Below are 24,174 nucleotides of genomic sequence, written 5' to 3'. Positions count from 1 at the left end.
AAAGTACGCTACCGGGGCCGCTACCCGGTACGCGAACCGGGAGCTAACCTCGCGAAATTTTTTTTAAAAATGTATTTTTTTCGCACATATAAGCCTCCTCAGCCACCCTCAGAAAACCTAGGGGGTCAAGATAACTCTACCGTGCCCCCTTCTACCCATTCTGAACATTATTTGCCCTCCATCTTGTATCTTAATTCGACCGAAACACAAAATGGTGGACTCCCGGAACGCTTAAGGTTCGCGAACCGGGGCGCTCAACGGTTCGCGTACCGGGTCGCTCCCTGGGAAGCGCACCATCAAAAAAGGTGGGAAAGTAGTTCACAGAAAAGCCACTGGAGACAATTTCACCAAATATAGATTAGCTCATACTACATACCAATCCCTACCATTTTCACAAATTTGATTGGAATTCCATTTAGCCATTTAGCCTGTAGACCTCTCTAAATACCCTGAGGTAAATTACTTCACAAAACACATCTGAAGTGTTGGAATTGACAACCAATGAAAATGTTACTTTCATTTTCTACTTTTTTTACCTGACATTTGATTGGTTATGTACCTGAATATATATAAAGGAAGAGAGAGAAACACAGCCATTTTTGACTACTACTTCCTGAACTACATTGCAAGATCATTTTCACCCACAACTTAAACTTGATTTTAGAAGGTGAGATATTATTTTATAAATTTGAAAACATTTTCAGATAGTTATATACTATCCCTCTGTAAGAGTTAGACATTGAGAAAGGCTTCTTTATTATAATTATGGATTGATTTAGGTTTCTGTGGTATAATTATGAATTTACTTAGGCTTCTTCACAGGCACTTTTTAATAGTACTACTTCACGCCTGAAACCATACAGTGCCCATAGATTACTTCTCTGTTATAAACTCACAAGTACCTGTCTGAACTTAAACCCAACAGTGCCCTATCTCTACTGATATATTTATTTTTTATGCAAATTACAGCAAGAAAATGGAAGGTGAGCAGAATGTTTCCTTTGAAATTGTTCTGGAGAACAACACAGAAAAAGATATTGAGGACAATGATGACTCTGATTTCATGGATGAATCACGGGACCATGAATTAGTTCAATGTGTAGAATCTGTGGATCATTTACTTCATTATGATGACGGTCAAATGTGGGAACTTATGTTCACTCAACAAGAGGACATATCGGACAGTCAAATGCTAGACGTACTAATAAATTTTGAAAAACAATCCGAAAAATAAAATTGTATGTAATATTAAAAAATTGTTTGAGTCTTTAATCATTTTTATATGTAATTAATAAACTAGTTAAATGTTAGAAATGTTATTAAATTTTCAACCACAATCACAATAATAAATAATTGCTTAAAAAAGTTAAAAAAATAAAAAATAATCAACAAAAGCAACAATCAATTAACATACTGCATTTGAAAAGTCTCTCATTCATTTTTCATTGCAGTACGCTGCCCAGAACGCTTCCCGGTTCGCGGACCGGGCGCTACCCACGAAAAAAACCAAAAAAAAATTATTTTTTTTTGCCCCGCGGGGCCCTTTTAAAGCCTCCACATTAAACCTAGGGGGTCACGGAGGATCTACTATGCCCCCTTATGGTTATTTCCCCCTTTGTTTTGGCCTCCTCTTGTCTCTCAATCCTACCGAGAGACAAGATGGCGGCCGCTCCGGACTGTTTAGAATGTTGACAGACACCGGAAAGCCAATCAGCTTCGCTACGCGAAGTTCTGGTACGCTCCCCGGTCCGCGAACCGGGGAGCTGCCCGGTCCGCTGTTACAGATATATATCTTTTTTTAAACGGTAATTTCTCAAAATCCACTGGAGCACATATATTGAGACCTACAAAAGGCACATCGGGCTACCAGTCCCTACAATTTTGCCAAGTTTCGTGCAAATCCATTCAGCCGTTCGGGCTAAAAATGAGGCTAACCGCCCTATGGAAAAATCAATGTTAAAAACACGTTTTGGGACCCCCCTTTTTTCTCGGCCCTCCCTGGACGAACCCCCCCCAAATTTTCAGGGGCTGCTCAGAAACAAAATGTTCCATTTTCCAGAAAATTTCAGCCAATTCCGTCCACAAACGCCAAAGTTATTAGACATAGAATTTTCAAAAATCCCATAGGGAAAAAATCCTAACTATATATACCTACTGGCGACCGCCAGTAGGTAATATATATGTATATATATATATATATATATATATATATATATATATATCAAAGCTCGAAGGTGTCCACCTTTGAGTAGCATGCGAACAGCAGCTTGGTTTTGAGCCTCCCATCGGTGGGTGTGTTGCATATAAAATGGAGAAGAGGGTCGGTGGTTGCGCACACCGCTTCCGTTAAAGCCCCTGAAGAGAAGCATATGGAGCTTCGAAACGCGTCGGGCAGATCCCGTACGGAGCGGCGTCTACGAGTGGATCCCCGTCCTCACCTATACATAAACCAAGCTGCTGTTCGCGTGCTACTCAAAGGTGGACACCTTCGAGCTTTGATTTATACGCGGCCGTCCAGCCGCGGAGTATGCACCACCCCGGTACCCTGGGGGTCACGAAAGTGAAGCAGCAGTCGTACTTGGAATCGAGGACGGGCCCACTTGTGGAGTCCATACAGGACTTGATTGTGTGCTTCCCGGACCACACTTCCCAGAATGCACAGTCTGATTTGAGCCTCCCATCTGTGGGTGTGTTGCATATAAAATGGAGAAGTGGGTCGGTGGTTGCGCACACCGCTTCCAGTAAAGCCCCTGAAGAGAAGCATATGGAGCTTCGAAACGAGTCGGGCAGATCCTGTACGGAGCGGCGTCTACGAGTGGATCCCCGTCCTCACCTATACATAAACCAAGCTGCTGTTCACGTGCTACTCAAAGGTGGACACCTTCGAGCTTTGATTTATACGCGGCCGTCCAGCCGCGGAGTATGCACCACCCCGGTACCCTGGGGGTCACGAAAGTGAAGCAGCAGTCGTACTTGGAATCGAGGACGGGCCCACTTGTGGAGTCCATACAGGACTTGATTGTGTGCTTCCCGGACCACACTTCCCAGAATGTACAGTCTCATTTGAGCCTCCCATCGGTGGGTGTGTTGCATATAAAATGGAGAAGTGGGTCGGTGGTTGCGCACACCGCTTCCGTTAAAGCCCCTGAAGAGAAGCATATGGAGCTTCGAAACGTGTCGGGCAGATCCCGTACGGAGCAGCGTCTACGAGTGGATCCCCGTCCTCACCTATACACAAACCAAGCTGCTGTTCGCGTGCTACTCAAAGGTGGACACCTTCGAGCTTTGATTTATACGCGGCCGTCCAGCCGCGTAGTATGCACCACCCCGGTACCCTGGGGGTCACGAAAGTGAAGCAGCAGTGGTACTTGGAATCGAGGACGGGCCCACTTGTGGAGTCCATACAGGACTTGATTGTGTGCTTCCCGGACCACACTTCCCAGAATGCACAGTCTCATTTGAGCCTCCCATCGGTGGGTGTGTTGCATATAAAATGGAGAAGTGGGTCGGTGGTTGCGCACACCGCTTCCGTTAAAGCCCCTGAAGAGAAGCATATGGAGCTTCGAAACGCGTCGGGCTGATCCCGTACGGAGCGGCGTCTACGAGTGGATCCCCGTCCTCACCTATACATAAACCAAGCTGCTGTTCGCGTGCTACTCAAAGGTGGACACCTTCGAGCTTTGATTTATACGCGGCCGTCCAGCCGCGGAGTATGCACCACCCCGGTACCCGGGGGGTCACGAAAGTGAAGCAGCAGTCGTACTTGGAATCGAGGACGGGCCCACTTGTGGAGTCCATACAGGACTTCATTGTGTGCTTCCCGGACCACACTTCCCAGAATGCACAGTCTCATTTGAGCCTCCCATCGGTGGGTGTGTTGCATATAAAATGGAGAAGTGGGTCGGTGGTTGCGCACACCGCTTCCGTTAAAGCCCCTGAAGAGAAGCATATGGAGCTTCGAAACACGTCGGGCTGATCCCGTACGGAGCGGCGTCTACGAGTGGATCCCCGTCCTCACCTATACATAAACCAAGCTGCTGTTCGCATGCTACTCAAAGGTGGACACCTTCGAGCTTTGATTTATACGCGGCCGTCCAGCCGCGGAGTATGCACCACCCCGGTACCCGGGGGGTCACGAAAGTGAAGCAGCAGTCGTACTTGGAATCGAGGACGGGCCCACTTGTGGAGTCCATACAGGACTTGATTGTGTGCTTCCCGGACCACACTTCCCAGAATGCACAGTCTCATTTGAGCCTCCCATCGGTGGGTGTGTTGCATATAAAATGGAGAAGTGGGTCGGTGGTTGCGCACACCGCTTCCGTTAAAGCCCCTGAAGAGAAGCATATGGAGCTTCGAAACGCGTCGGCCAGATCCCGTACGGAGCGGCGTCTACGAGTGGATCCCCGTCCTCACCTATACATAAACCAAGCTGCTGTTCGCGTGCTACTCAAAGGTGGACACCTTCGAGCTTTGATATATATATATATATATATATATATATATGAAAAGCACTCCTGTTCCGTCAATAAACGGTGAAACCAAACAGGTATGGACCTCCAAAAAGTCTCTTTCAATGTAGCGAGCAATACACCAGAAAAGAATCACTCCTCAAGTGAGTTGCAGGATGACGTTTTATTCAATAGAAAGACGACGCGTTTCACTCCACTCAGGAGCTTGTTCACATAACGCGCTCTGAAACTTAGGAACAATTTATAATAAACATAAAGGTGGGACAATTAAAAAAAGTGAACGCCCTCTCTGCATTACTAATAAACGTAGTAGACAGACTGACTCATATGCAAGTGCATAAAAACGCATACAAACTGATATTTACAAAAATGGGTTTGCAATTGATTAGCAAATGTGGCAATCAAATTAAAACATGGTTTTTCAAATGCCTTTTAAAATTAGAAAACAAAAAAAGAGAAACTTTCAAAGAATATCGACATAGTGCCAGATAATAGAAAGAATCAAGAGTTTTCATAATAATTGGTTGAAAAGCATGTTCCAAATGTTGCGACATAGTGCCTAAATTATCAGTAAATGGTATATAGGTGAAAAAAAACCCATGTCAAAGGCTAGAATTCCTGATTTATGTTGAAATCAAATTCATGAAATTTGTACCACATATTCAATAGACTACCTCTGCAATAAAAACCACCAGATAATTTTGAAAAAATCCCCAAATGGATCAAAGATTTCATATGATTGCACTAAATAAAGGAATGTACTGTCTAAACGAACAATAACCTCAGAAAAAAGTGCAGTGATAAATCATACATGAGGACAAAGAAGTTAAGGCTATGACCCAAGACACAAAAAATATTAAGAACATTTTAAAAAGTACACAGCAAAACATGATGACACGTTGATGATAACCTTACTCGATACATTCAAGCAAAATGTAGAAATGGCAATACATTCAATACAGTTCTGATGGAGGTTGTGTGGATATATATATATATATATATATATATATATATATATATATATATATAAATATTCTTTTTGTTTGGTCTATCTTCAATTCATAGTTTTCCTTTCATTTGACCAGTAAATGCTATCCATTTTATTGTTCCTATTTGGCATTTGGGCATCTATACTTTTATTATTCTATTTTCCCATGGCTACAGTTCAAAATGGTGTGCGGCCGCCTCCAGTCTAACAAAAGTCTGGCGAACCAGAGATTAAATGGAAACAATGGCTATATGTATTTGGGTACTATTCAGTAACTATTGATGGTCTTGCAAATGAATCTCAAAGAAAGTTGGCTTTTTTGTTCAACCACCTGGGGTAGCTGGTCAAAATATCTTTGATAATCTTCCCCATGTACCATCTCCTGAAGGTGAGTGTGTATTGAATATTTAGCCAAAGAAAGGTTGAAGACACAATTCCCCGTAGAAGCTAGTATACTCTTGGAAAGACACAGCTTCTTTAAGCTCAAAAACACTAGTGATGAGTCGGGGAACATGGCAGCCGACAGTTAGTGCCGGTTGCGAGCGCTCTCACGCGTTAGGCAGATTAGGCATACTTGTGCCGTGTTAGTTGAATCTGCTGTCTACCGTGGTGAAAGCGCTGTCGGGGGGTCAGGCATCCAGGAGGTTGGCACTGGAGGCCTCGAAAAATCCATTGTTTGATAGCCGCGTCCCATTACAACAGCAGCGGAGGTGAAGCTGCGGGGAGGCGTGTGGGCAGAGGCAGCTGTGTGGCTCTTCCGGGGCTGCCGTGCTGCTGTGAGAGTGTGCTTCCCGGGGAGAGGGGGCTGCTCATTTGCAAGTCAGACCAATGGCCACACTATCCGCCAGCAATTGCCGTCGAGAGATGTAATTTATGGCCTGATGACCCCAATAAGGAGGCATGAGCAGGCCCCAATTGAAATTAATGTCAGCGTTGGTATAGGGGTTGGCGGTTTGGTTAAACGTAAGGTGGCTGCCTTTCCAAACAACAGAGGTATCAGGGAAGGGACTGTGTATTGTGTACATAGAGACATGCTGAGGGGTAGGGATATCTGGAGGAGAGGAGATATTGCCCCAGTGGAAAAAAGACCCCCCCATTGACTACACCTTTCCTTGTAAAAGCACCAAGTCGTAAAACTTCTTGCGCCCCCTCCTCAGGCTCTCCAGGCCCCCATGTCCCCAAAGCTAGGAGATTACCCGTTGACAAACCACTACAGAGATCAAATAGTAGTCACCCCAAAAAGTACGTAGATAGTGTACCTACCTCCTATCCTGCAGTAGTGCCCCAACCCCTTGAAAGTAGAGAGCTTGTGAGGGATATGGAGGGCTCAGCCACTATTAAAGCGGGAAAAGGCGCTTTAAGGCTAGAAAATAGATTTGGTCCTCTTGCAGAAGATAATCTGTCACTGGAGCAGTCTAGTCCTAGCTCCGTGACTTTGGAGAATTATTCCCAGATTCAGGGCGGGCTACTCATTGCAGTCACTGGCCAGGCTAAAAACTCTGAGTTGGAGGGGCTTCTATCCACCCTGATAACAGAGATCAGGGAAAAGTCTGCGACCTTTGAGTTAAACCAACAGAAAATTCAGGGTACTTGTGAGGCCCTGGAAGGCAAGATAAATAATTTGGAAGAAAGAGTCGGGCAATGGAGGTTTCACTGGACGTCCTGTCCAAAAAAGTCAACATTAACGGGGAGATTCAGAAAATAAAGAATAGTGATACAGATCTCAGAGATAAGCTGGAAGTACTTGAGAACAGTGCAAGGAGGAATAACATTCGAATTTTTAATTACCCTGAGGGTCTCCAGGGAGAACATTTAAGGGGTTTTGTGATTCACCTCCAGAAAGAAGTTAAAATGAATGTTGAACAGAGTAGTTCAGAGGAGGATATACAAAGATTCCACTGCAACCCATATACGAGGCGACCAGGAAAGAAAAACCCAAGAAGGATCCTGGTGAACTTTAAATCTTTACATTAAAGGAAAGAATTCATGCCTGGGCCCTTAAAGTATCAACCTATAAAAAAGACGACTGGTCCTTCCGTCTTTGGGCGGATATCTCGCGTGCTACCCAGGACAGGCAATAGGAAATAGGGAAGTATATTCAAGAATTAAGGGGGTTAGGAGCCACTGCACGTATATGATTCCCTGCTTCCTTGAGGGTGATGCAAAATAATAAAATGTATAATTTAAGAGACCCTAATGAAGTTACTGTCTCCATAGAACAGATCAAGGCACAACAAGTATAATTTTCAACCTTAGTGCCATAATGCAGTGAGAGAGCTCATATGAGGTTAACAACCGAATACCTCTAGTTTGTAGGGAGGGTTCCCCGCGGTGGGGAGGGTTTCACAAGCAAAGAAAATAATCACAAGAAAAAATATTCACAAGCAAAGAAAATAATCACAAGAAAAAATATATAAATCACTTTTTTCACTGGGTGGGGGAGCATGTGGGAAAAAATTTCCTCTTTTGTCAGATCAGGATCTTTTTCTCAATTACCTACGTCCCCAGGCCTGATTAGCTGCATTAGGTCATTAGGCATTTATTGTCTTAATTTTTTGTTTTTAGTTTGTGACTGGTCTAGATAAGCCTAGGCTTTTAAAGATCTATGTCAATGGCCCTAGGGTAGTAGCAAGAAGGAGGAAAATTCTGGAGTACTTGATGCTTATAGACATACTGGCAGATGCATCAAAGTTATGTTTTGCGAGTCCTTAATAGCGAATTTTAAGGAATCGCTATTAAAGACTCGCAAAACGGGATGCATGTAGGAATCGCAATGTTATTAGCGATTCCTAAACATTCCTTATTAGCGATTCGGTAATAGCTAATCGCTAATAAGGAATGGCTTTCCCATTCATTCCTATGGGCCTAAAGGCCCATAGGAATGAAGGGGGAGTCATTCCTTATTAGCGATTAGCTATTACCGAATCGCTAATGTTCCGCTATTTCAAGGGTGCCAGGGTGTCCAAAGGACACCCTGTAGCACACCTGAAATGGACCTGTGCACAAATGTTACACACACACATGCCCTAAGGGCATGTGTGTGCGCAACATGTAACTTTGAAAAATGCACAAAAGTGCATTTTTCAAAGTTTTAGCAAATTACCACGAAGTTCAACTTCATGGTAATTTGCTCCCCCTATTAGCGAATTCGCTATTTTTTTGGGTTTCATGCATTGCATTTAAGGAATGTCATTTTGGGATTCCTTAAATTCAAGAGCAATTTAAGGAATCGCTATTTAGAGATTCCTTAAATTGCGATTTCTGTATTTGGGATGATGCATCCCAAATGCAAAAATACCGGGAGCAAACGGCCAGATTCTGAGAATCTGGCCGTTTGCTCCCGGTATTTTCTTTGATGCATCTGCCTGATAGATGTTTTCTTTATTCAAGAATCGCATTTGCTTAAAGAAGAATGGCTTGAGATATTAAAGGGTCGACAATGGATTGAGAACTGTGTATGCACCTCCCAGTCCTGTACAGTGAAGGGAATTGCCCTCCTTTTCAGAAAATGAATCCAAGTTATATTGGGGGATGGTGTGATGGATCCATTAGATACATGGGTAATAGTTAAGGCTAAATTCTATGGTGTTTGTCTGGCACCCGTTGGATACTATGGCCCAAACTTAGATGACCCCTTGTGCACCTTATTTCTGCAGTTAGTAGATATAAGTGAACCTATCATATTGGGAGGTGATGTTAATGTAGTTCTAGATACAGCACAACCTCTAAGAGGGCAGCTGCAGCAACTCCCAATATGAGAGGGGCTTTAAAACAAATGATAGCGGATTGAGGACTTATCGTTATCTGGAAATTTATAAGTCATCGCCGGGACTGAATGGGGAAATTTCATTTTCCATAATAAAAAACATGGTCACCAGTCCAGGATAGATTTTTTATTGTTGATGCAGCTACCAGTAAAAATTGTAGCAGAGTTTCACATGTTCCTGAACACCTCTCTGATCACGGTGACTCTTAAGATTATTTTCAGAAATAGAGCCCCTGTGTGGAGATGGACCTTAAATCGCACTTTACTTTTAGACCCACTGGTAGTGGACAACCTGAAAGTAGCCACAAATTAGTTCTTTATTCCTAACCTCGATTCAGCCTGCTTGAATATCGTTTGGGATGCATGCAAGGTATTCTTAAGAGGTATCTTAACTGGGTTAAGCTCAGCGAAAAACTAAAAAGGTCAGGTAGGAAATCAACACTCTTGAAGCCTCCATAAACACCCTTCAAAGCGCCATGAAACAGGCTGACTATATGGAGGCCAGAGTCAGGCAGAAATTGGAAGCCAGCAGGTTATCTCATTACGAGTATGGAGAAGGATGCGGAAAACTGTTAGCATGAAAGTCAAGGAATTTGATTAAAGACCTTAGATGCCAAAATTCAGGCAATGTAATTTCTGAAGACACTGAGATTGAAAATGCTTTTATACAGTTTTTTCAAGACCTTTACTCAAAAGATATGCCCATAAGCAGGGAACAAATCAAGCTTTTTTTTCAAGATCTTGATCTTCTATCCCTTCAGGAGGGGCGTAGAGATAATATAAATAGTTCCATCTGTATAGAGGAGATTGCTAAAGCTATAAGTAGCTTAAAAAAGGAAAAGCTGGTGGTCCGGATGCTCTGCCAAATGAAATTTACATGTTATTCAAGGAGGAGCTAGCTCCCATTCTGATTCAACTTTTCAACCTAGCCTTTATCTCAAATCAAGACCTGCCATCTTCTTTGGGTTCCGCGACTATAACAATTCTTCTCACATCAAACAAACACCCTAGGCTTCATGAGTCTTATAGACCCATCTTACTTCTTAACAGTGATTATAAGATTTACACCCAGATATTAACCAAACGTTTAGACAAGATAGCGGGATCCTTGATTCATACTGACCAGAAAGTATTCATGAAAGGGAGACAGTTGCACAAATTGACTCATGAGTTATTAGGTACAATCGACCTGGCCAAGGAGTACGGTAAACCATTGACGGTAATGACTTTTGATGCTGCGAAGGCCTTTGACAGAGTCAGCTGGCCTTTCCTTTATGAGGTGATTCATTGTTTTAATTTAGGAGACACCTTCCTATCAGCGGTCAAATCTTTGTATAAAAGCCCCTCAGCTAGAGTGTTAGTTAATGGGAACTTGTCTAAATCTTTAGGCATTGGCTGGGGGACTAGACAGGGATGCCCTTTGTCCCCGCTTCTTTTCAATATTTATATTGAGCCCCTGTAATTCAAATTAAGATCATGTCAGAAAATGTTCCCCTTTGCATGTAAAGGCTGGGAGAAAAGATTGGGTTGCATGCGGATGATTTAATGATTTTTACAGACCATCTGCTTCCGTCTCTACCAGCAATCTGGGAAATGTTTGAGGTTTTTGGCACAGTATCTGGCTAGGCTGTAAACCAACAAAAAACAGAGATAATACAGTGGGTTCACCCATTACCCATGTGATTTAATTAGACAAAACATGAGGTATCTAGGCATTGAAGTAGTCCATAATTTGGAGAACATAGCACAAGTGAATTTTAACAATTTAGTATGTAGTGTGAGAAAACAGTCCTGTGGAATTCTCCCTTTATCATTTTTAGGCAGATCTATCCTTCTGAAAATGTCCATTCTCCCTACATTTACCTTTCTGTTTAACACTATCCTTTTAGAATTCAAGAAGGAGTGGTTTATGAAGGTGCAGGGGGGTTTCACCAGCTTTATATGGGGAACTAAAAGGCCCAGAATAGCCTGAAGGGAACTCAGAGAAAAAAAGAAGTGTGGTGGTGTAGCCAGTCTAAATCTTTCTCAATATTATTGCGCTTTCCACTTGAAGATTTCTCACAGCTCTTGAAGGTCTCCTCTGTTTTGTCACCACTTTTCAGAGCTCTTACAGCTGGTCCTCCAGATCAAATCAACTTTTTTCTTTTCAAATTTGACCATCTTAAGTTTTAAAAAAAAGATTAGGCTTAAGTTCCTATTGGGTGCATGCAAGGTTTGGCATCAAATAAGATCATCTTTAAAAATACCTTACTTTAGCAAATATGAGCCTTTCTGGAATTCACCTGGCACACCAGTCTGCTTTCGAGACTCTCTTGCATCTCAAGAGTGTGTCATCGTTAGAGATGGGGCGAACTCCTAGATGATACTGAATTAATTTCTTGGCAGCGTATGCAGTAGATTTCTGAGGGGTCGGTATCAAAATGTAAATATTACTAGTTAAAGAGTTGGGCAAAAACGCTGGGAATGGACAGAAAGGGGAATCAATTTTGGGAGTCCAAAATCTTTTCACGTCCCCTTCTACATAAAGAAGAGGCGCAGAATGGTACTGGATGTTGATCCAGGCCCCAGATGAGGTGCAAGTCTCTTTGGTAGAGTCCTGGAGGAGGGAACACCCAACCCATGACCTCGACCTGCTATGGAAAGGATTTATGTCTCATTTGGGGTTATATGTGAAGTCTGCCCCACTCAGGAGGAATCATCTTTTCACTGTCCACAAGGCCTACTGGACGCCATGAAGACTCTCCAAACTGGTGAAGAAGTGCCCTAAGTGTGACGAGGTCAATACAAATGAAGTACATATGTTTTGCCAGTGTCCCTCAATCCAGATCTTCTTGCAAAAAGTGGGTATGACGTTATCAGAAATTTTGGGTCAAGAAATCAAGGTGAACCTTGTGTTAGTAATTTTTGGGGTGATGCCAGATTGGGAGGGTAATAAAGGCTTTTCCTCTAAAACCCTCAAAGCCCTTGTATTTACCTTAATCCTCCTTGCTCGTAGACAGTTATGCATTAAATTGATACTCTCCAACCCTCCAGTAGAGGTAGAGTGGGTAAGATCAATACAAATAATAGTTAATTTTGGATTGTGTGACAGCTCATTCTAAGAGAACAACGTTTTGGGAATTATGGGATAACTGGGTTAAAACTGCACATCATTGACTTATTTTCTCTCCTTTCTGTACATTTGTATACATTTTTAAATTTTCTTAATTTGTTACTTTTCTTTGTTTTTTGTTATGTCAAATCACTGGTCGAATGATAAAACACTTGTTATACAGGTAGCTTGGATGGGAGTATTGCGTTGCTTTCCATCCTGGTTTGTGGTCCATCATTAGCACCTGTATAGTGGAGTCAGTTTCTTGCCGGCGGCATGTTTAAGACCCAGGATATCAAATACCTCTCCTTTTTGACACCCAAACAATAATTGACAAATGAGGACTCCAAAAAACAACAATAAAAAACTAGTGATGAGTCAGTTGAGCGTACATTCCAGCATTGCGTATTCTGGCTTCAACTTTCGAGTTTGAGGTCAATTTGTTTTCAATTGTTTCTTGAAAGAAATGCAAGAAAGGCTACTTACCTATAGGAATCCATCCCATTCAGAAGTGCTGGATATTCCCAAAAGCATAGAAAGGTCTATTGATTCCACACAAGCTTTGGCCAGTCAGGAGGGACATTCACCTGTGTCGTACATATCTGATCAGAATGCCATTTCTGCGATCAGGCGTGGAAGAGATAGAAGGAAGCAAACTATTTGTTATAGGTGTGGCTCTAGAAACCATATAGGAAACAATCCATCATATACCACCATTGACAAGAAATGTGTGAAATGTAAAAAAAATTGTCTCTTTCAAGTTGATTGTTGGGTTCAAACTTCTTAAACCAAGATCAAAATATATAATGTAGATGTTCAGAGGTACCCTACCACTGCTAGCACTGTTGACGCTCAGGTTCAGGATTGCTCCAACAGATTTATCAATGTTGTTCTTACTATAAATAATTATCAGAAAGATGTCAAGTGAGGGGTCATATGTGTAAAGTTGTGATTGGTGGCAAAATTCTCCAAGTCATGGCAGATACCGGGGAACCGACTGATAGTACTTTCTTTTCCTTTTGTTTTACAACTTTCAAACTTGAAACCCCTGATGTTAGTCCCAAAGCATTCAGACACAAAGAAACCAATTTGCTTGGGTATATCCATACGTTATACAAATTAGGTAGAAGTGTTTGGACAAAGGTATATTTTGCCGTCAATGGTAGGAATTTAGTTTGGTGGATGGATTAAGCCAAATTGGGCATCCATTTAAACCCAGCGCATAAAAATCCCTTTGTACTTGGAGAAATGCCTATTCTATCCATTGAGGCTGACACTGATGTACTACTGAGAATGATTTATATAATTCCCAATGTTACTAGAGCTGAACTAGGAACTGTAGAGGGATTTGAATTCAAAATAAGAATAAAAAGTAATGGCAGATCAGTTGTTCACAAGGTTAGACCAGTACCTGTCAGTTTTCGTGCTGATTTAAAAAAACGTTTAGTGAAGTTGACTAAAGAAGGAATAATCATTCCCACTTATTCTTCTGAGTGGGTCTCCCCCATTGTTCTAACTTAAAAAAAAGGAGACCTCTGTCTGTGTGTGGAGTAAGAACATTGAATAGAAACATATTAGTGGATTGTCATCCATTGCCTCGCACACAGTAATGTTGGCCAACATAGGAGATGCTAAATACTTTTCAGCCATCGATTTACACTGAATACTGATTCCCAAGAGCTCACAACATTCATCATGCCGAAATGAGCATACAAGTATTTAAAGCTACCTTTTGTTCTTGCTTAATAAGGGCATGAACATTCTATTCAGAGATATAAGCAATGTATAAGCTTTCCAAGTTGATATATTCATCTTACCAACACCAAGGAAGAACATTTGGTTATCTTAGAAAAAGTGATGAGTATTTTAAGTGCACGAGGGATTATGGTCACACCAAAAAAATGCAAGTTTGTGGTCCAACAAATTGATTATCTCGAACATAATATATCTGCTGATGGTATCAGATCCAAATTCTGTAATGTTGATGAAATACCTAGGGCACCCGCACCTAGTGACAAGGATGCCTTAAGGTCGTTCCTAGATGTATGCATCAAGGATCTGGTACTCAAAACTACTGCTCTGAGCCTTTCATTTCTGGACAAAGAGGTTTCATCACAGGTGAGGCCAGCATGAAAATCATTGAAGCTGTGTTTGGCCAAAAAGTGAACGGTAGAGAAATCCCCATAGCTTTTGATTCCATGAGCCAGCAAAAGGCAGGAACAAACGATAGCACAATAGAAAGGGAGGCATTAGCCTGTGTTTGGGCTGTTTAGAAATTTAAAACCTACTTATGGGTTATTTGAAAATTACACGACCAAAAACCTCCAGTCTTCTTATTAAAAAGTAATGGTTTGGGCAAAGCCTCTGCACGCCTTGTCCATTTACTTTCATTTAGTTGCAGGAGTATGATTTCACCATCCATTATATTCATAGTGGTAAACATGTTCAGGCTGACTGACTGTCACCTTTGCCATTAACTGCCTGGGATGGCATCAAAGAAGATTATGAGTGTGTTGTTGCAGCTATTGACGATGTATCTCAACTTGATGGGGCTCCTTGCGGAAAAGGATTGGCTGGAAGTTACAGCTCAAGATGATGCCTTATTGAGTGTTTTGGATTAGTTAAAAAACGAATGGCCACACATTCTTAATCTTTCAGATTACTTGCAACCGTTTGCCAAATCTGTGTTGAACTGTCTTGTGAAAATGGCATTTATGTGTCAGGAGTGGTTGTTTTATTCCTCCGAGGATGTGAGATAGCAGTTCATCAAAATAGCACATGAAGACCAATTGGTGGCCTTCCATGAATGTTACATCCTTTTTTTATTAATGTCTTACCACATAGTTTCTGATAAGCATTAGTAGACTGTGGAAAAGCGTCTTCACTTTGTTCTATTGCCTGATCAACCATGGCAATAGATTGCTTTGGAGTCCTTTCAATTAACTACCATCTTGCAACAGATTTTGGATAGTCTTGGTCAATTACCACTTTATTATTCTTTTGTAAAACTAGCTTCCACTCAATCCGTTCTACTTTTCCTTCAAGATGTTTTTTCCTTAGAAAGAATTCCCAAAGAAATAGTAATGGGCAATAGCATTCATTTCGTCTCCAGTGAAATAAAAATCTTTCTTTCCAAACACGATAATAAACATCTTCAAGTCACACTACGTAGCCCCTCTACCGATGGTTTGATAGAAATGGCAAATCGCTTTCTTAAGGAAGGTATTTAGTCTGCTCTCTCCTCTGGTATTAATATAAAGAAATTCTTGAAAGACAGTGTTACAGCTTATCACTCTACACCACTTTTTACTACAGGCGCCACTCCTTTTAAATTATTAGGAGGGAGACTATGTGGATCAAGAGTTTTGCCAAATTAGTTGGACTCTTCCCAATCCAGTGCCCCCTTTACAGGAGAGAATACAGATAAAACAGCACAAAAACACAATATTATGATTCTTGTAAACATGCCACTGAGGAGAATTTTAGTGTAGGGAATGGGTCCTCGTTAAAAAAAACTCTCAGTTAAAAAAGGGCACCAGATTCACTTATCATTTTAAAATTTAACATGTTTCCAATAATACTGTCTTGGTATATGGAAAGGTTTGGTGGAATGAGAGTAGGCTGGTACTGATGTCTGATGCACAAGTGCAGATAAACAATAGAACACAAGTTGTTCTTGATGAAGATTCCATCTTTTATGAGTCTGACAGTACCAAAAGTGATAGCATGCCTACACAACGGTCTTCTAACCATGATGTTTCCTGTGCTGATATCTCCAAGGTACAGGGTACTGAATGTGCTCAGAGGATGCAATACAATGTGGTAGATGAAATTATCGATCTTAATACTTATGTTTCCACTTCCTTACAGGAACCAGTTAAACGTAATACTTGTGTTTACACTTGCTTACAGGAACCAGCATTTGCAAAGAGGGATTTTAAGTTACCTGTAATGGTTTTTAGAGTATTATTTAAGTTAAGTTTGTTAATGGGGGGAGGGGGAATTGATGTAGTGTGCTTGGTTAGTATCTTTACTGTGTTGTCACTTGTTAGAATATTATACACATGAAGATTCTATATTGGTTTATGGCATCTCCATCTATGGTTGCTTAGTGAGGTTCATTCTCAAGTGGTTCTTTGCTTGAGCAGTCATCAATTGGCTGTGGGACTTATTATTTGTCCTTGGAAATGAACTTCCTTTATTTCCCTACTTGCGGTCTCCAGACATCTTTAGCCTACCCCTATACTACACTGATCTCTTTTGAAAGAAACAATATTCTTTTCTCAGGTCCTGTATATTCAATTTCCACATTTCACACTTTAGTATTTTGTGCCATTGTCCAAACAACAAGACAAACTGTTCTCTGTCCATGTATGATGAGCTGCATGAGCATAGTATATGATAAATATAAGACACCTATATAGACTGGACATGCAAAGAGGAATCTCCCAAGAAAGGCAGTTGGGATTCTGATATATATAATGGTACAACAGGATTGATTAGTCAGAAAACATAATCATAGCATTTTGTTGATTGTGAAATAGTCAGCTTCAAGCCTGCTTCGTGTCTTCTTTGTGCAGCTGCTTTACACTCTCATTGAACATAGAATGCAGGTGTTTCTGTATTTGTAAGATTCTGAATTCCTTTTAAGTACTGTATGAAATGAGGAGAATCAGTCTATGGGTTAGATTTTATGTATATTGACAGAAGGCTGGGAAGAGAATATATATCAGAGTTCTGCTCTCAACTCAAGAAGACAACAATTCATCTAAATGTGATGCTTGGCCAGCAAAACATACTGTTTAGAATATAGTGGAACCCAGTACAACTGAAAAGTCTGTATTTATTAGCAACGGATTATTGCAGTTTGATTTGCCATGTGAAAGTATAATTCGACCATATGATTTGGAAAATTTTCTACAGCAACTTCTTACTGGGCTGATGCTTATGGTAGAGAGTAATTGGTTCTTGGGAACAATTGACTACAGTCTCTTCTATTGGTGATGTTACAAGTTATCACTAATAATGCAAATGTGTCTGAGAAGAAGTATAAGGATTTCAAAAGTGTTCATTATAGTTAGGGCTCCTGGTTTTATGGTATTTATTTTTTAACATTTCCGTCTGTATTTATCCATATTTATTTTTTAGCCATCATATTGGTATTTATCCATATTTATTTTATGTTTCAAGAATAAATGTAGCTGTAAACTGGTATGTTTCTGCGTCTATTTAACTCTTCGACGTACACTCAAACATGGATGCCTATCACGTTTTAGCAAACGAAGCAACCACGGATAACAAAAGACTATGGGCCAGATGTAGGTAACTTCAATTTACCGACTCATAAATGCCGAATTTTACCGATTCGGTATTTATGAATCGGTAAATATGAAGGAGGGAGATGTAGGTCATTTTTAAAATTGAATTACCAAATCAGTAACATTCGGTATTTACCGAATCGGTATTTCCCATTGATTCCTATGGGCTGTGAAGCCCATAGGAATCAATGGGAAATACCGATTCGGTATTTACCGAATCGGTAAATACCGAATGTTGCAAGGGTGCAGGGGGTGTCACTTTGACACCCTCTAGCACCCCAAGTAAAGGCATGTGTGGCATGTGGCACACAGACATGCCCTAAGGGCATGTCTGTGTGTCACATTGCACAGTGTGCATGCACAGATGTGCATGCACACCTGGATTCGGTATTTTACCACACAATAGGATTGTGTGGTAAAATACCGACTTTTAAGGGCCTGTGGCACTCTCAGGAGTGTCACCTACATTTGGATTTACCGAATCGGTAAATTTACCGATTCGGTATTTTACAGAATCGGTAAATTTACCGAATCGGTACATTTACTGATTCTGTAAAATAATGGCCCCTACATCTGAAAACCCAAATACCGGTCGGTAATGGCCGAATTCGGCCTTTACCGACCGGTATTAGGGCTCCTACATCTGGCCCTATACTCACAATTTCATATTAGCATGATACTACAAATAGATGTTAACATATGCCTGTATTTAAGGACATCTCATCCTGTTTTTTAACTCTCTGCCTGATTAGCTGTTACCTTGAATTCATGAAAGGCAGCATGGAGAGTTTCTCACAAGAAGCACCCTTTTTCAGTATTTTTCAGCTTCTAAAAATAAATACAGACAGGAAACACATTGTTTTCTGTCTGTATTTATCTGTAAAAATCAGTAAAAATGGAAAACCGGGAGCCCTAATTATAGTTAATAAAGAATTTCTGTAAACATGGAAACCCACAATTACCTCAAACTTTAAGAATGAATTAGAAATTATTATTAGATATTGATATTTGGTCAAAGAGAGTAAGGATCTTTAAAGCTAAACAAATACCTGTATGTGAAAATATAAGGAAGTGTTAGAAATCGGGTCTCTGCTGATCACCAATGTTAGAAATTAGGACTCTAGTTGGCAGAGGTTTGCACCCTGTCAAGGTAGGGACCACAATCCTAGTCAGGGTAAGCTAGATACACACTTTGAATTGACCTGTGCTCACCCACTGGTATCTTGGCACAGAGCAGGCAGACTTAACTTAAGAGACAGTGTGTAAAGATACACACACCTACACAGTAACATGATAAAACACCACAAAAAAGACTCTACACAAGTTTAGAAGAATAGAGAATATTTATCTGAGTCAAACAAGACCAATATGACAAAATTGCAATTAGTAGAAGTTGAGATATGAATTTTGAGAGAATAAATGCAAAAATAGTGCTTAGAAGTCACTAGCAGTCACAAGGGTAGTTGAGGTCACGTGGGGCCAGTACAAATCCAAAGTTCAGTCAAACCACGAAGTGGGACAGGCTGGCTATGAGACTTGTGCACCTCCTGCTGAAAAAGTACAGTTCAAAGAGCAAGTATCAAAGTTGAGAGCACGATGCATTGGTTCTGATTCAAGCAGTTGGTTTGCGCTTCGTCGTAGAGCTCTGTAGAGAACAATGCACTGCATCATCGTCGAGCCATGCAAAGCATTGTTGTCAGGCCATGCAGGCTGTGAGACCACTGTAGCCGAACAGCCTCTGTGTTGACGTCAGAGGGCGATGCATAGAGTTTGGACTGGCGCAGTTAGGATACATGGGTTTTGTAGCAAAACAGCTACAGAACATACTTCTGCAGCCCAAGACTGTAGATGGCACATGAGGCATGGACTCACAGATGGTAGAGTCCAGGTGCACCAGCAGGATTGCAGAAAGTCTTTTGTGTCCCTGAGACTTCAAAAAACAGGAGGCAGCCCCCTGGAGTCACTCTGGGTTTAACTGAGATGGGTCAAGTCTCTGTCCTCAGCAGGGCAGAGATCAGAAGGGCAGTTCAGCAAAGCGAAGTAGCAGTTCCCCATAACAGTCAGTCAAAGCAAAGTGGCAATCCTTACAGCACAGCAGTCTTTACTCAGGCAGAGTTCTTCCCAAGTCCAGTAATGTGCTTATTTGGTAGGGTCGAAGCCCCAGTACTTATACCCAAAAGTGCCTTTGATGTAGGGGGTGACCTCAAAGCAACTATCTGAAGTGCACAAGTATCCCTTTCAACCCAGCTCTGTCTGCCAGGCTGTCTGTGGGGATGAATCAATGCTTTGTGTGTGGACAGGACACTACGTAATGAGGTTTAAGTGTCTCCCATTCCTCTCTGCCTGGGAAGATCCATCAGAATGCAGATGAGTGCTCAAACTGCAGATGAGCCTCACCTTTCTGAGTTTGTGGCTGTCTAGAGGGTAAGCATAAAGTGTAGATGTCACCCAGCCCAGACGTGTATTGGAGATAGGCTGCAGGTGCACAGAGCAACGTTTAAAGCAGAGAAATGTCCACTTTCTAAAAGTGGATTTCTAAAATAGTACTGTCAAATCCAACTTTATCACTAAGGCAGATTTACCATTACCATTCCAAAGATATAACACTTGACATGAAAATGCCACTCTTCTCTGATCAGGAATTACAGCTTCAAAGTGTAATAATAAATTCCTAATGCTAACATATGGAAGGAGTTGGCCTCACAGCAGTGAAAAATTCAATATGCTGTTTGTCACTACCATGACAAGCCAAACATAAAAGTACATGTCCTCCCTTTTACTTACATAGCACTCTGCCCCTGAGACTAGTTAGGCCCTACCATAGGGGTGACATAGGTGTGATAAAAGGGAAGTCTCAGACTTGGCAAGTGGTTTTAAATGCCAAATCGAAGTGGCAGTAAAATTGAGACAGGTACCAAAGGCTACTTCTGTGGGTGGCACAATTAGTTCTTCAAGCCCATTTGTAGCATTTAGGGACTTACAAGTAAAAAGAAAGATGCCAAACAGGTGGAAAACCAATTATACCATGTTTGGAGAAAAGAGTGCACAAACTTTAGCACTGGTAAGCAGTGGTACGGTGCCCAAAGTCCTATAGCCGACAAAAAGAAGGTCAGAAAAAGAGTAGGACAAAGGAAAATGTTTAGGGTGACCCTTCAGAGAGGTCAATTTTTCAACGGGAGGGGTCAATAAATTAATGAATTATATCAGTAAGTGGATGTATTTCTTTCTATTAGGACATTAAAATGTTAGTAGCTCTATCGAAGGCATTGAAGTGGCTCAGTGCTAATAATGGCTGACCTATAACTCGTTGCCAGGGACTTTAACAACCAGTATAGACCTCAACAGCGGGCTATAAGGATAAAATACATGTTATTGTAATCTAATTAAAATGTAATTTATAAAAAAAAAAGGAATGCAGGTATCCAACAGTGGTTAATATCTGCATTATACGGATTCTAATGTGACTCTTACTGTTTCAATAGATGTTGCATACTCAATTGCCAAAAGCTTTACTGTCATTTTAATAAAGAATATCTGTTTCTCCCAGCGTGCACTGCTAGAACAAAAGCAGAAAAAGAAGCGACAAGAGCCACTCATGGTTCAGTCCAATGTGGATAGTCGTGCAAGAGCCCGCAGAATGAAACACTCCGAAGAGCAAGCACCCTTGGTTGAGTCCTATCTCAACAGCAACAGCAGCACCATTTACCATGGTATGTGCGCATGATTCCTTGTACAGATGACTGTCAGTGCTGCCTTAATTAACAGTAATCCTGAGTCATAGGCAAGAAAGATGAATATGAAATGATGCTATGTGAAGGCTAACCTACTCAAGAGAGAGAACATTTGTGGCTTAATCTAACTTTTGTTAATGAGTGATCAAAAGTATGTACAACTCCTCTTCTGTCATACTCATTTTGTTCACAAAATGTAGTAGGCAAATATGGCATTGCATTCAGAATTTACTTTGTGCTCATGTAGTACAAATGTTTCGATAATGATAGTTGGTCTGTGACTTCCTTTTAATTTTGTAATTTTCCTTGTGAAATGTATATATTAAGCAAAATGCTGCAGGTAAAACATAACTATAATGTATGTGAATTTGCCACTGGACTGCATAAAAATGTGCATCATTATGAGCCTACATAAAGAGCCTTTCAAATGCCAGAGGTCAAAATGTATGAACACCAGCTACCAGACATAGCAACTTCCTTTCAAAATGAGACATGTAAAACATTAGAAATATGCTTTTTAGAGTAATAAGTGACTAAAAGTTCTTTGAATTTTTTTCTGAATTTGGCATCTGGTAATGTGTACTGGACTAAAACATTTTTTGTAGCATTTCATCTTTCATGGGGCTGTGTTATTTCTTCCAAGCATCCTTTTTTGCAGAGGAAATCAACCTGGCCACCTCTAAACCTAAAGAGATCTACAGGATCGCTAAGACCCTTTTGAAAAGACGAGAAGCGGCCCCCAACCCTCAGACTACACAATCCCGATGTAACGACCGGGCCAATTATTTTGCCGGAAAAATTCACCTAATATATTCCTCCTTCCAGACCCACCCTGCTCCTTCACAGGGTGGGATACCATTTAATCCCGAGACCCACCCCATCCACTCCCTACAGTTTTTTCCCCAGATTAATATGGCAACTCTCAGCACCATTGCCCCCTGGTAAAATCAGGCTCTCCTAAGGACCCGGCCCCACCTCGAACCATAGACATGGTGAAGGATAACATCTACCCTACCTTACTGAATGTACTTAACGCCTCCATAGTCACTGGCTCGGTGCCTCTTCCCTGGAAACAGGCCATGGTCAAGGCGCTCATAAAAAACCTAGCCTCGACCACACCGACCCCAAGAACTATCGCCCAATTTCACTTCTCCCTTGGGCAAGTAAGGTATTAGAAAAATATGTTAATTCAGTCCTCATGGAGTACATTGAAGCTAATCACCTGCTCGATGACTCACAGACAGGTTTTCGGCCCAAGCATGGGACCGAAACCGCCTTGTTGGCAGTTACGAGGAGGCACGGATGATCATGGACGGGGGGGGGTTCAGCGGCCATAATCCTCCTTGACCTAAGTGCCGCATTCGACACTGTCCACCATAGTACACTACTAACACGACTATCAAACATCGGAGTATCGGGCAAGGCCAAATCCTGGTTAGAATCCTTCCTTTCTGGCCACTCCTTCCAAGTATTTGAGGGCGACTACACCTCACCAAGTAAACCTCTGGTCTGCGGTGTCCCTCAGGGCTCCGCATTAAGCCCAACATTGTTTAATGTTTACATGGAACCACTAGCGGGTGTCGTCCGTCCATTTGGAGTACGAATTGTTACTTATGCGGACGACACCCAGCTGGTGGTGTCCCTCAACCAGTTGGAGTCCAACCCCGGCAACTTGATATCATGCCTGGAGGAGGTATCCAACTGGATGAACATGTCATATCTGAAACTAAACAGTGACAAGACCGAGCTAATGCTCTTGGGCAACCCTTCCCCTTTAGCCCTCAAAGGTCTCTGGCCCCCCTCCTTAGGCCCGCCCCCGACGCACAAAGACGAAATTAAAAGCCTGGGGGTCTGGCTCAATAAAGCCCTTAACTTTAACCCCCAAGCCTCAAAATTGTCAGCAACCTGCTTTGGCTTGCTACGGGCCCTACGGAAGATCTTCCCCGTACTACCATTTGAGGCCAGAAAGATCATGATCCAGGGTCTTCTCCTGTCCAGGCTGGACTTTGGAAATGCTTTGTATCTGGGTTCCCCCCAGTCGACCCTGAATACACTGCAGATCGTACAGAACTGTGCAGCCCGGACTCTGCTCCAAATCCCCCGTCGAACATCAGCTAGAGATGGACTGAGGAGCCTACACTGGCTGCCAGTCCGACGAAGAATTGAATTCAAATCTCTGTGCACCATGCACCGGGCAATCTGGGAAACTGGCCCTCCCATTAATCAGCCTCTGGCATCCCCATACTTCCCTGCCAGGCATCTCAGATCATCGACCTCATCTTTACTGAGGGTCCCTAGGATCAGGAAAGCCAGATGCGGAGGCCGTGCGTTCTCGTACAATGCATCCAGGTTGTGGAACTCCCTTCCCCTCCATTTACGTGCAGAACCTAATCTGCTGGCCTTTTGAAAACACTAAAGACACTGCTCTTCTCAACCCCCATCTAGGCCTGGCCCACTTTGCCTGCCCACATGGTCTGTCAGTGCTAGGACGCCTTAGGGTAACTATCGCGCGATATAAATCGTCTTTCTTCCTCTTCTTCTTCTTCCATTTGTCTTTCATAAAAACAAGTAGAAAAATACATTCACACACTATCTTGTGAAACCATAACACTCCCCCAGAATTCAACATAAATAGTTTAATGTGAAAGAAGCGTTTAAAGCCCCATGTAACAAAATAGAAGTCAATTGGAACTGTATTCTTAGTTTTCCTACTGAGCTATCCAGTATAACAGTTATAAACCAAGAAATCTATCAAACATTGGAGCAAACTTCACCTAGAATTTGTAAACATAGCACTTAAATAAACATAGA

At 41.8% G+C, this 24,174-nt stretch overlaps 1 protein-coding gene across 3 annotated transcripts in view; it reads left to right on the top strand.

Moving 5' to 3' along the window:
* Nucleotides 1-24,174, top strand: part of TUB (TUB bipartite transcription factor) — a 593,386-nt gene that overhangs the window by 352,531 nt on the left and 216,681 nt on the right. For all 3 annotated transcript variants that reach the window (XM_078681009.1, XM_078681008.1, XM_078681007.1), the window contains exon 3: nucleotides 21,180-21,342. In XM_078681009.1, coding sequence (XP_078537135.1) covers nucleotides 21,180-21,342 — 163 coding nt within the window. The remainder of the gene's footprint in view (nucleotides 1-21,179; nucleotides 21,343-24,174) is intronic.

This window comes from Lissotriton helveticus, chromosome 3_1, assembly GCF_964261635.1.
Source record: "Lissotriton helveticus chromosome 3_1, aLisHel1.1, whole genome shotgun sequence".
Lineage (NCBI taxonomy): Eukaryota > Metazoa > Chordata > Amphibia > Caudata > Salamandridae > Lissotriton > Lissotriton helveticus.
Note: the sequence above shows the minus strand (reverse complement) of the source record. Positions and strands in the feature narration are given on the sequence as shown.